We start from the raw sequence: 13,119 nt of genomic DNA on the forward strand, positions 1-13,119 counted from the left end.
ATGTGTAGTGTATGAATTTAGAATTAGTGTTGGATGATATTCAATGATATGTCTTAGAACTTATAATGAGATATGGGATGTATAGGCTTAATGTTAGATATTGTAGTTGTTTTGAACACTAGATGCAGATATTCATATAATAATTCCTTAATTTATACGAGTATACTACCATTTTTTTAGTCCTGTTTGTTTGAAATCTACACGTTTAAAACTCGTACTGTCCATTTTTCAATTTTTACAGCTTTTTGTTTTTTTGACTGTATCATTTGAATAATTTTACTGTTTAAAACTTGTACCATCCGTTTCTATTTCTTTATCATTCCCATTTTGCTAACTATGCTCTTGACCAGTTTTTTATTTTTATTAACTTGATCCAGGTAACTCGTTGGTTTGAAGAGCTGATTTTTCAACAATGGGATGAAATGATTCTATAACAACCTCATCACATTGTGGTAAAATATTTTTATTATTTTTTTTCCTTGGCTTAGGATCCCATTTGAAGTGTTGAGAGAGAGTGAGTCAAATGGGGTGGGGGTGTTTTAAGAAGTCTTAGCAAAATGATTAATTGCTAATCAATAATTAATTGTACGTGAAAGAGAAACCTAAGCCCTTTAAGTCATGGAAGCCAGCCATACCACACGTTCAAAACAGGATCTCACTAATTAACAATGTGGAGCCCACTTTGTTTTAGATGTTAAAGCTAGTCCCCATGCTTTCAGTAAAGATATCATTTCCCTATCTCCTAGTTTGGTAGGCGAGAATTAATAGGGTTGGGGAATAAATAGTGGGAAAGTTGACAAATATTTTTAAGGAAATCACGAGGTGTTTGTTTGATAGCATTAGGTTTGATAAACCCAAATACGAGGTTATTCCTTAATGGTCCATATTTCTTCCACCCTAGTACCCTACTGATGAGAAGATTACAGGGAATCTCTCTCTCTCTCTCTCTCTCTCTCTCTCTCTCTCCACAAGGCGTTGCCAAAAGGTTCTGTTGGTGGCAATGATGTCAAATAAAAATTTCCACCTTGAACCATAGGGTATTTGAATGAAACAAAAATAGGATTTTTGCATTTCCTCTTCATACCATAAACCCACTTTCTCTAAAAGAATTCAATACTTGAACTCAAGATGTTTGAGGGAAGACTAATGTATTCCTCAAACAATGATTGCACGAGAAGAAGAACAACACTTCTCTCGTTAGGGTTCAAAACCCTAATTCACTAATATGGTGAGAGAGAGAGAGGGAGAAAAGTAAACAAGTCGTTTACTCATAAGTGCAACCTCTAATGGATATAACAAAACCTTTAAGTGATAGAAATAAGGGGAAAAGATCATTCCTTGGTCATGTTGCCCCCCTCCTTCTATGTTTGGGCGCAAGGGCTGCATAACCAAAGAGTGTTCATTTGTCCTAAAAATAAATACATTAGTCTGTTCACTTAACAATGTTGTATGAGGGGTTTACAGTCATGGTTAACAATACATTTTTAAAATATAATTATGAAATAATAATGATAATATTTTAAATAAATTAATAAAATATTTATAAAATTACCGCGGAACTCAAACTGTGTTTAATCATAGTTGGATAACTCTCTCAAGATACTCACTTTATTTGATAAGTGGATCTTATGTTGACACAGGTTAATATTGTGAATTTAATGCACCGATATAGAGTCAATGTAAGAATCACTCTTTAGTCCACAAACACAAAAAGTTCATTTGCAACAATATAAATCTCGTAGTTATGGAACTAAAATAATTATTAAAGAGATTTACATGCTTAAGCAACTAACGGTAATCCATCCAAGACTCTCATAATAATCCAGTTTGATACACATTCAATATAAATACTCATATTTCAATAATTATAATGTGATAACATTTTGAACATCATACCCAATTTTGACCCTAGTTACAAATACTGTAACTTTACAAGAACCAATCATAAATAAAATGATAATAAAAGTCAATTTAATTTTAATACTTTAAATTGAATTTAATGGGCACATATATTCAATAGATGTCACAATTAAGATGTAATGGTCGTATCCACTATCATGCTCTCTCTCTCTCTCTCTCTCTCTCTCTCTCTCTCTCTCTCTATAGTTGGATTTATCTTTTGAAAAATTGATATAAAAATAGACAACATTTTTGTCTTAAGAAAATTTTATTCTATTGAAGGAAAAGGTCAACTAGACAATCAAGGACAGGAAGAATATCATTTTTCCGTATTTCACCTTCCTTATCCAATATTATGTTGGGTCTATTCCCCCAACTTTCTCATCTTTATCCTTTCTCACGGATTTAAAGTTTGGGAATCCAATTGATGAATCCACCAATTTGAATTGAAATCCATTGTGACTAATCTAGCCAATTCTTGATGATTCTGCTTTATTTTCTGGTCAATTATGGTCGATTTTAATCAATTTAAATCAAAATCGGTATTTATCGATTTGATTCTTGATTCCATTTTTTGAAACCTTGCCTTTCCCACCATCCAAACAGGTCAAGTTAATCAATTGATAAGTATATTTCGAAATGAGATAAGATTTCTTGGAATAGAGGATTTAGTAATCGATATTGAAATAAAATCGATTTTTTTTTTCATTACTGTTGATTCATATCGATCCATCGATATGGGATCAGTCAAGAATTGAGCCAGTCCTAATACAAATTGACCAAATCAATCAATTCGATCCTGATTTCTCAAACCATGCTAGGAATAATTATGTCGTTGGATGATTAGATAAGGTAACCAATCATGGGAGCTTAATTTGACAAATGCTCTCAAAATTTCATCTTCTTTTTCATTGCACTGTGGGTATATTCGAACCAGAAGAATCTATTGTGGTTCACTCATGGGATGGGACCAGGTGTTTTGAACCGTTTGAATTAGTGATTCCACCCTGTCCCATTTTCATATTGTTGGTATCTATGGACAAGAACTCTGTAAATCTGCTTCACTTAAGTTTTGTTTGTTTGATAAGAAACAGAGAGAAAATTTTAAAAATAATGATGAATAAAGACAAAAGTAACTGTAAATAAAACATAAATTATGATTTTCTCAATTTTTTAAATTAATTTCTTAGCAACCAAACAGACTCTTAATCTAAATAACAAACAATAGACTGTGTTTAGTGTTAGTATCGAAGAAGTTGTTTCAAACTTTCAAATAGTTTCGGTAGGTCCTTTCACCTGTCATTATGTTTAGTGAATTAAAATGTTTCATTATTTGTCATTTGACAATCATTAGATAGAGGACCCCACATATACTTTAATGGTCAACTTTTAATCCAAATTAAACAAAAAAAAGTTGCTTGAATTTTGATCAAAAAAAAAAATACCATCAAATGATGATGAATATGAAATACTAAATAATACCTTTTGCAATTTTAGCAATTTTCTCTGATCATTTTTAAGTTAAAATTATACAAATGAGAACTTGATCTTCTATTGCATGGATTAACCTTATCTATTGTAGAAAAAAAAAAAAGATTAACCCATTTACTATCATGTGACAAATAGCGAAATGTTATATATCATTAGTTATACCAACAAGAAAGAAAATCCTAAATAAAATCTAAATTATTACTTTTATATATTTATTTAAAAATCAATTTCGTAATATCCAAACAGACTGTTAATCCAAATAACAAAATAATGTAAAATAGTGTTTGGTGATAAAACCGAAGTATAGTTTCAAATATTTTTGACATCTTTAGCTGCCCAAAACTTTTTTTCAGCTACAAGAAAAGCAACTGTTTTGCATTGAGAATCGCATGTGCATCCCACATTTTCCTATTAAATTATAGGAAACTATTACTTTCCCATGAAATGCCCTTTTCATGGAGTTGTCCGTTGTGAGCACTGAGCAGCACCTCGACTTTCTTCCCTGCTGACTGCTGAGTGAGAGCACGTAGACGTGACAGTTGAGAGATTTGACTTTTGATTCTTTAGAGAAAGTGGGAGGCCTATAATTCAGTGGTTGGTAGTGAAAAAAAGAATTTTTTTTTTCTTTTCTTGGCTACCGAACACAGTTTAAAAATCATTGGAAATTGAGGTTTGAATTTGATAGAAAAATTTTAGAGTTTATAGTGGGATGATATTGAAAATTTTCAGAAGATTGTATCTCTTGTTTTCTTTTTCTTTTTCAATTGATAGTGATAGGGGTTATTAGGGTTTGAAGAATTAACTATAAACTAATAAACAAGAGGAAGATAGCTTATAACCTTATTTTCTATTGATAATGAAATTTTTATCTCTTTGTGTATTTAAGTACTTTATCGAACACAAATATTCTCGAGTAAAACCGTTTCATATGATTGATTTTCACTATCAATTGCAACTAGATTAGATCTTATAACTATACTAATCTTGATCTAGTGATCCCAATCTAACCCGTACTTGATACATCAAACCATGGTTTACTCACCCAACTTTCTCACTTCACCCTCCACAACATCCAAACGGGCCAAGTGAATCAATTGATGAAGAATACAAATAAAAAATAAAAAAAAATTGATGAAGCTGTTTAAAAATGAGGAAAATGGAGTATGATGAAATTGGTAACTTCAGGTATAGACTCCTAAAGTCTAGATCAACTCTCCAAATGAGAAGTGGAGTTAGCCTCCCCAAATGAGACGCCCCATCAAGAGGAATGTAGAACACAAGTTAGATTAGTTAATACACAATTGACTGAAGTTTGAATATCCCACAAGCAGTAAAATCTCATACAAGAAGGTCTTTTTTTCTTTCAGTATGAATACAAGAAGATCACTACATGAGGAAAGGATCCAAACTCAGACTCTTGGAGGTAGTCTATCAATGGATGATTTGATAGGGTATGCAATCAAAGGAATTAATAATGTGTATTTAATAAAGGTTTCAATATTAATAAATGATTCAATTTAATTTAAAATTAAAACATTTTAATTAAACGATTTAAATCGAATTTAATCATCTAAACCAATGATAATCATATAAATAAATCAATTAATAAGTTAAAGTCATTCATCATTAAACCAAAATCAAACTGAACTATTTACATCAAAACCGAAGCATTTAATACCCTTAGTGTTTAATGCACTGAAATTCTCTTAGAATCAGACTATTTTTACCAAAAAAAAAAAAAATGGCGGCAGGTAGCCAGTGAAGATCTAGCCCATTAAGTGGCCACTTGGCCCCATTAGTGGGTCCCTTGTCTCCCTTTGGATCATGGGACCAGGTGTTTGGACCGTTTCAATGAGTGGCCTTTTCTCTTGGAGACCAATTCCACCCTGTCCCATTTTCAAATTATTGGTAAAAAGGAATAAAACAAAAAGGAATAATGAGCGTGCATACGGAGCATCAATAGTAATGAAAATTTTTATGAAAAAAGGGCAGGCTGTAATTTTGGGATTAGGCCCTCTCCAATTAATTAGGCGTCCCCAGGTCCTCTAACATTTAGATTACTAAATGGGTACAAGATTGATTAATTCTAAAGAATCTTTTTCTGTAATTTTATGCACACTTATGTTTGGGTCTAGGGCCACGTAACTAGGTGGCTCTCTTTTTATCATATATTTCTAATTTTCTATGGCTCCGTTTGCTTGCAAGGGGAATTTTAAAAGAAGGAAAAAGAAATTTTCATACTTAAAAATAGAATGTTTATAATTATTACCCTATGTGATTCAATGTGATTATATAAACTATTTGATTTTTTAAACCATATTTGGATATGATACATTTTACCTGTAATTTTTATTTTACATAGCAAAGGGTTTTGGATGTAAAGTAAAGTGAGATTTTATAATAAAATATGAAATGATTTGAAGCAATGATATAGTCATATGGGGTAATGATTACATATATTTCTTTTTTAAGTATAAAAATTTCACTTTCTTTTTTCTTTAATTCCCCTTGCAACTAAACATAGCCTATGTATTACTATGGCTACCGAAGTAAAGCTCATTATTTGACATTTAATAATATATGGGTTTTTTTCTATGATAAAAGACCCCAAATATATCTCAATGGCCAAATTTTAGTTCGAATAAACAAGAAATGTTGCTCAAAACTCTAATTTAAAGTTTTAAGTAAATTAACAAAATATCATCAAATGGAGATGAATATAAAATACAAAACCACATCTTTTGTAATTTCAAATACTTTATATACTCATCTTAAGTTGAAATTGTACCAATAATAAGATATTTGCCTTGTTCTCGTCATATGAATGGCGAAACGCAACCCTAAAATGATACAAAAGATAATAGAAAATAAGAACAAGTAATGCACACAAATTTATGAAGTTCAGTAAGATTGTCTACGTCCTCAGTGAAATGAGTTCCTACTTCACTATCAATAGAGAACAGGGTTACAACACTCATCATCACACCTCTCAATATTACTTGTATTATAAAGAAATAAGACTTTGCTACAAATATATAGTGAAAAAATCATAATCCAAAAAGTACAAACCTGCCCTCAAATAAATAATTTGAGTGCCTGCACCAGTACTGCCTAGATTAAACTGTGACGGAATACAAGACATCGTACACCAATAATGAAACCCTAAACCATAATTGTCATGTGATGAATAATGAAACGTTATACTTCTATGATGGAATACAAGACATCATATACTAATAATGAAACCCTAAACCCAAATTGTCATGTGACAAATAATGAAACATTATACTTTACTAGACATAGTGATAAAAAAGACATGAAAGACGTTATGGCTTTCTCTATAAATTATTATTCTTTTTCTAATCAATTTCTTAGCAACCAAACCGACTCTTGAATCCAAATAACAAATAGTACAAGTTTGTAAAACAGTGTTTGGTGGTAAAACCGCAGTAGTGGTCATCAAACTCTCAAATATATTTTTGCGATCTTTATCTGCAGAAAACTTTTTTCTCTGCTCCATGAAAAAGCAACTGTTTTTGCATCCCATTTTCCTATTAAATTATGGAAAATTTCCCATGAAACGCCCTTTTCATGGAATTGTCCCGTTGTGAGTTGTGACAGAAGTTGCATACTCCCTAGCAGCGCGACTTTCTTCCCTAATCCTTGCTGACAGCGTAGACAGTGTTGTCAGTTATAATTCCGTGGCATTTCCGTAATTCTCGTCAGAACAAAGGGCATTGTAGTACTGTGCTCTCTCTCCACTTTCTGACACTCTCTGAAGAGAATCCCTGCCTAACCCCTTTTAGTCTCACCAATATAACATCCTCTCAAATTCTATCCTTACAGAGAGCTCTAATGGGTATGGCCTACTGGGTGTCCTACTCTCACAGTCCTCTTCTCACTGTAACCTCTTTACTTTCCGGTGACATTGCCGGAAAACTGAAGTCCACACCCAATCTATTCTTCTGGGTTTTGATGAATTTTGTTCATAGAGAGCTCTGTAATGTGCTTGGCCTAGTGGGTGTCTCACAGTCATCTTCTTCACCGTAATCTCTTTACTTTCCGGTGGCATTGCCGGAAAATTGAAGTCCATCCGTTTTCTGCAACATAGCCCTTAAATCCTGTAATCTCTTCAACTTTTGACTTTTTCACTTCTGCCCCTTCTTTCTTCATCTGTGAATCTCAAAGCCCAATAAAAAGTATCTTTAGGTTCTTGTTTTCAGGCAGATTGTTTTGCTACGTTTGCCCCAAATGCAGTTATTTTTTGACCTTTGGGTTTCATTGAAAGACAAAATCTTTCTTTTCTGGTTTACCGACTCCCAAGTTCCAGCTCTGGGTTCTAAATCTTTCTCTTTCAAGCTAGTTTCTGTTCACCAGTTATCAATATAAGAGCTAGATTTTCAATTTTCTACTGTGATTTTTGCTTTCTTTTTTTTGCGGTGGCTTTGAATTTTCTTTGGTTAGAGATGATTCATTTTTGGATCTTTTATCTCTTGAAAGCAATTTTTGTTGGCGAAATGCGGATACAGTTGGCCTAATTGGGTCCCAGATGATAAAAAATTCCTCTTATTTTCCAATTCAATATCTGCTTTTCTTTATTTGACTCCAAAATTATCTTAATTTTCTTCGTTTGAAGGTGGTTGGATGTTCCATCTCATCTTGGCCCAAATTTCCATTTCGTTAGGTGCTTAATATTTCTTTGTTTATCTACTACTCGTCAAATCTGATCAATTCCTGTGCCGCTTCGATACCTGTTTATCATTTTTCTGGGCCCATCGAATATTTTTCAGGAGAGACCCAAGCGGTCTTCCCTTCTCCAGCCAAATCTTGAACTTCTGGAACTCTAGATTTGACTCTCTTTCTTGAGTATTTATTATTATTATTATTATTATTATTATTATTATTATTCTTATTATTATTATTATTATTATTATTACTAATGCATGTGGTCAACCTGGAGTTGAATTGTTTATCTTTTAACTCTTCACCAAAGCCATAAAACCTGCAAACCATTTAGCTATTCGTACCTAATCTTCGAAACGGGCTGATTCCTCTATGTCTTTGACTTGCCCGGTTGATCTTTTAACATTGGATACCATTATCTGCATCTTTGAGGGAGAGAGATGCTTGAACGAGAGAAAATTTCCTTTAATTTGTATCTATTCCTCTGTTTTGCTCTCGGGTTTCTGTTTTTCCCGGTTGTTTCTTCACAAATTCCTCTTGGTTCTAAGATCTCTGTTGCAGTAAACGACTCCTGGGTTTCCTCAAATGGGGATTTTGCATTCGGGTTCTTCAACAGCTCTGATCAGCCTAATCTGTACAGTGTAGGGATCCTTTTCAATTCAGACTCTATCCCTGAAAGCCAACGAACCGTTGTTTGGGCAGCAGGGGCTGGTGTCGCCGTTGGCTGCAAATCCTATCTTGAGCTTACCCAAGCTGGAGATCTGGTTCTGTTTGATTCATCGAAGGAAGCAACTGTCTGGACCAGCAATACGAGCCTTTTCTCTGTTGCTTCAGCTGCTCTGCTTGATAATGGGAACCTCATCCTTCGGAACAGAGACCAACAGGTCGTTTGGCAAAGCTTCAAGTATCCATCTAATACCCTTCTCCCTGGCCAGAATTTCTCCATCTCCGAAACGCTTAGAGCTGCAAGCAAGAATTCCGTCTCCAGTTACTACAGTCTCATCATGGATTCCTCAGGTCAATTGAGGCTCAGGTGGGAAAGCGCTGTCATTTACTGGACTAGTGGAAGTGGAACTTCTTCTACTGTGGGCATTAGAGCTTCCCTCACCTCTAATGGAGCCCTGCAACTTCTCGACCGAATGTACAGACCACTGTGGACAGTTTTGGGAGCAGACCATAACGATTCCTCGGTGAGTTTTCGGTTTCTCAGGTTAGATGTAGATGGGAATCTCAGAATGTATTCATGGGTTGAAGGGTCCAGGTCATGGCGCCAAGTATGGCAAGCTGTACCTAACCAATGTGATGTCTTCGCCACCTGCGGCCTCTGTGGCATCTGTGTCTTCACCGAAGCAGGATCCACTACCTGCAAATGCCCGTATGGATCAAATTCCAATTCGAAATGCCTGCCACCGTATAAGCCGAAATGTGTATCTGGTTACACCATGATCAAGCTTGAACACACTTTGCTCTATGGGATCTACACTCCCAATGATTCAATCACCCACACCAGTTTGGAGCAATGCAGAACCTCATGCTTGAATGATCCACTCTGCACATCTGTGACTGTAGCAAACGATGGTACGGCAAAATGCCTTACAAAGCAGACCACTTACGTCACAGGCTACTCATATCCCTCCCTGAGTTCCATTTCCTTTGTCAAGAAGTGTTTAGATCCAGATCCCATAGCTGTGATGCCCACAAATACTGCCACGTCGTCAGGGATGCCGTCGCAGAGTGCTCAGCTCAAACAGTCTCTTGGTTACTGCATTCCTTGTCTGATCGGAGCTGCATCAGGCACACTTGGTGCGTTTGTGGTAATTCAGATTGGAATTGGCCTATGCATCTTCATCAGAAGAAGGGCTATCAAAAAGGCCTCTACTTTAGCTTACAAGAGCCCTCATTCGCAAGGTTTGATCGTCTTCTCTTGTACTGAAATCAAGGATCTCACAGAGAACTTCAAAAACCGGATTGGGTCTAAAACGTTTATGGGTGTGCTTCCAGGCAGTAGACCAGTTGTTATCAAGGATATGAGGGCCACCATTACAGAGAAACAGTTCAGGGGTGTAGTCTCAGTTATAGGCAGCATTCACCACAAAAACCTGGTGAGGCTTGAAGGTTACTGTTGTGAGTCGGGGCAGAAGTACTTGGTCTATGAGTTTGCTAAGAACGGTTCTGTTGCTAAATGGATGGAAGAAGCAAAGCCAAGCAATAGGCTAACATGGAGTAAGAGAATGGAGATATGTTTAGGAGTGGCAAAGGCCATGGCCTACTTGCACACAGGGTGTAGGGAGTTTGTGAGCCATGGAAATCTGAACTGGGGAAATGTGGTTTTGGATGAAGAATTGGTGGCGAAGGTGACGGAATTCGGTTTAGGGAGGCTATGTGGTGGCACTAGAGCCAGCGCTGGGGCAGCCGGAGACATTGGGAGCTTTGGAGAGATGGTGCTGGTAATGGTGAGTGGTTGGCGAGGGGCCGAGGATGTCTTTGAGTGGGCATACAAGGAGTGGGCAGAGGGGAGGGCAGAGAGGGTGGTGGATGGTAAGATTGAATATGGGGTGGACAGGAATGAGTTAGAGCGTGCTTTGAGAATTGCATTTTGGTGTTTACAAGGTGATGAGAGGCTGAGGCCTTCAATGGGGGAGGTGGTACAGGTCTTGGATGGCTCATTACCCGTTGATCCCCCACCGCCTCCTTTCGTATTCCACCGGAGGCTGTCGGTGGAAGAAGATGGCTTAGAATCAGACTTTGAAACATAGAACCTGGAGAAGTTAGAAGATATTGGTTTTGTGTTTACTTTGGAAGCTAACCCATCTCACATTCTTGAAGATTCAAGTCAAGCTTTGCTTCAAGCTTGAGAGGTCTTAAACAAAACTGGGGAGGTTAGAAGATTTTGGTTTGGGCATTGTTTCAAGCTTGTGGGGGGCAGTGCATAGACCTTCAATTACAGAACCTGGGCGCAATAGCCGCTATACCTATAGATGGTTTTGTATTCTCTGACTCCGAAAGGTGTCGGCTCTATTAATGAATTTCTGGATGACCTCATCAATCACCATGGATTATATTCTTCTTTATCTTGTTCTTCTTTATTCTCTTTCCACTTCACCTCTATTTAATTCGTTTGTCTTCTGTTAATTTATTTTCAATTGGGTAGGTTTTGAGGAAACTTCCCATGGTCAAACACATGACATATGAGGCTGCTTGAATATATTACTGGTTGTAGTCCATACGTGCGGGCATTTACCAATTTTTTGTAGACCCCAAAGATTTATGAGGCTGCAAGAAACCTTACCCTTGCTTTCTCATAATTTTTTGTAACTGAATTAAGGGGAAGGGAAATTTTTAAATTTAAAACAAAAATATTTGTAATCATTACTCCATGTGATCTTATATGATTGTGTAAATTATTTGATTTTTTTTTTAAATCATATCTAGTGATGATACATTTTATTGTAATTTTTATTTTATATTATAACAAAGGATTATGGATGCAAAATAAAATGAAATTTTATAATCAAATATTGAATGATTTGAAATGATATAGTCACATGGGTAATGAAATCTTCACTTCCCCTTTCTTTTAATTCTGATTACAACTAAAGATAACCATTATACTCTCACCCTCTATAGGCGATGTTGAAAGTATTCCTCCTTAATGTAATTCAATGTTATCGTTGATTTCAGTGAAGGAATTCCTCTTTCATTGTAAGAGAAGTGTGGTAATGTAGGGCCGTTTGATTTTGTTTGTGCTGTTTTTGTGTTTAGAAAACAACAGAAACATTTTTTTTTCGTTTTTGTTCTAAAAAACAATTTTTGGAATTGCAAAAGGTGTTTGATTTTTCTGTTTCTGAAACATTTTCAATGGTGTAGGCGGGTTCAAGACATGAGTGAAGGCATGATGTTGTACGTATGCGGCTCATGAGTGAAGGTGCAATGTTCAAGTTGCAAGTATGCTTCGCGGAGATGAGCTTCAGAAGGATAAAGGTATCTCAGAATTGTGAGCTTCGCACAACCAGGTTGGAGTCGCCACTTCTGAATAATGAGAAGTTTTAATAATGGATTGGGGTTGGGGTAGGTCGAGCGAAGTATCGGGTTTTTTTACAATTTTTCTCCCTCCCACTTGTTTATAGAAACATGGACAAAAAATTTTGAGTTAATTCTCCAATCCTGTTTCTAAACACATAAGTTTTGAAAAATAAGTGAAATGAAACAGAAAAATAAATTTGTTTTCGGGGTGTTTTTCTGTTTTTGAGCATAGAAAAACGCATTTTTGAAAACAAAATCAAACAGGTCCTTAAGCTGCATTTGGTAGTCATTTAGTTTCAGAAACGATGTTTTATGTTAAAAATAGAATTTTCAGTTTATGTGTCAAATGCCATTTTAAAACAAAATAGTGTTTGGTGAACCTGCTTCAGTAACGATTACTCTAGGTTTTTTTTTTTTTTGGACGAACAAAAAGTGGGAACAAAGGTTTTGTCGTTCCATTATTTTATTAACTTTTCTAGCCTCTTTCCACCATCCTTTTCGTAAAAAAAAAAAAAAAAAAAAAAACGAAAAAAGCATCAAATTGACACCAAATGCTTTATTCTGTTTTTTTATTCTCATAGAATGAAAAATGGCAGAAACATTTTTCTGAATAACTACTAAACAAAGTCTTAGTCTTTAAATCATCACCCTTTTTAGAGATATATCTATCATAGTTGTATATTAACCAAGCAGCCTTTAGTGGGAAAGCGCTTTAGCAATTAAAACAAGAGTTTAATATGTTTTTCAAGTTGCACCAAATAGATATGGTTTACCCAAAGAAAAGGTTTAGCAGCCAAGAGAAACCATAGGTTGGTTGGGTCTTTTTTTTTTTATCTTGGATAGTGGGCAAGGAGGGTGAAAGCGACACTTAATAAAGGGCTGAGAAAAGTTGGATAAAATACACATCAAACATTGGAAGAACCTGTCCTCCCAACAAAAAGAAATTATGGGTTAAAAACATAACAAGAACAATAAATTCACTCTTATCCTAACTTAGGCTCTCCTTGGTATGGTTTTTTTTTT

The 13,119-nt window shown here is 35.3% G+C and overlaps 1 protein-coding gene across 1 annotated transcript; it reads left to right on the forward strand.

Annotated features, from left to right (window-relative positions):
• Window positions 1-8,287: 8,287 nt before the first annotated feature.
• LOC122087282 (G-type lectin S-receptor-like serine/threonine-protein kinase SD3-1) lies at window positions 8,288-11,144 on the forward strand. The gene has a single exon (XM_042656361.1). It carries the CDS (start codon window positions 8,514-8,516, stop codon window positions 10,827-10,829), a length of 2,316 nt encoding a protein of 771 aa, XP_042512295.1. The 5' UTR covers window positions 8,288-8,513; the 3' UTR covers window positions 10,830-11,144.
• The last annotated feature ends 1,975 nt before the right edge of the window (window positions 11,145-13,119 follow it).

The sequence above is a fragment of the Macadamia integrifolia genome, chromosome 8, assembly GCF_013358625.1.
Source record: "Macadamia integrifolia cultivar HAES 741 chromosome 8, SCU_Mint_v3, whole genome shotgun sequence".
Classification (NCBI taxonomy): domain Eukaryota; kingdom Viridiplantae; phylum Streptophyta; class Magnoliopsida; order Proteales; family Proteaceae; genus Macadamia; species Macadamia integrifolia.

Excerpts from the sequence above, each read along its gene's own strand:
- LOC122087282 (XM_042656361.1), top strand. The coding sequence starts at position 8,514 with ATGCTTGAACGAGAGAAAATTTCCTTTAATTTGTATCTATTCCTCTGT.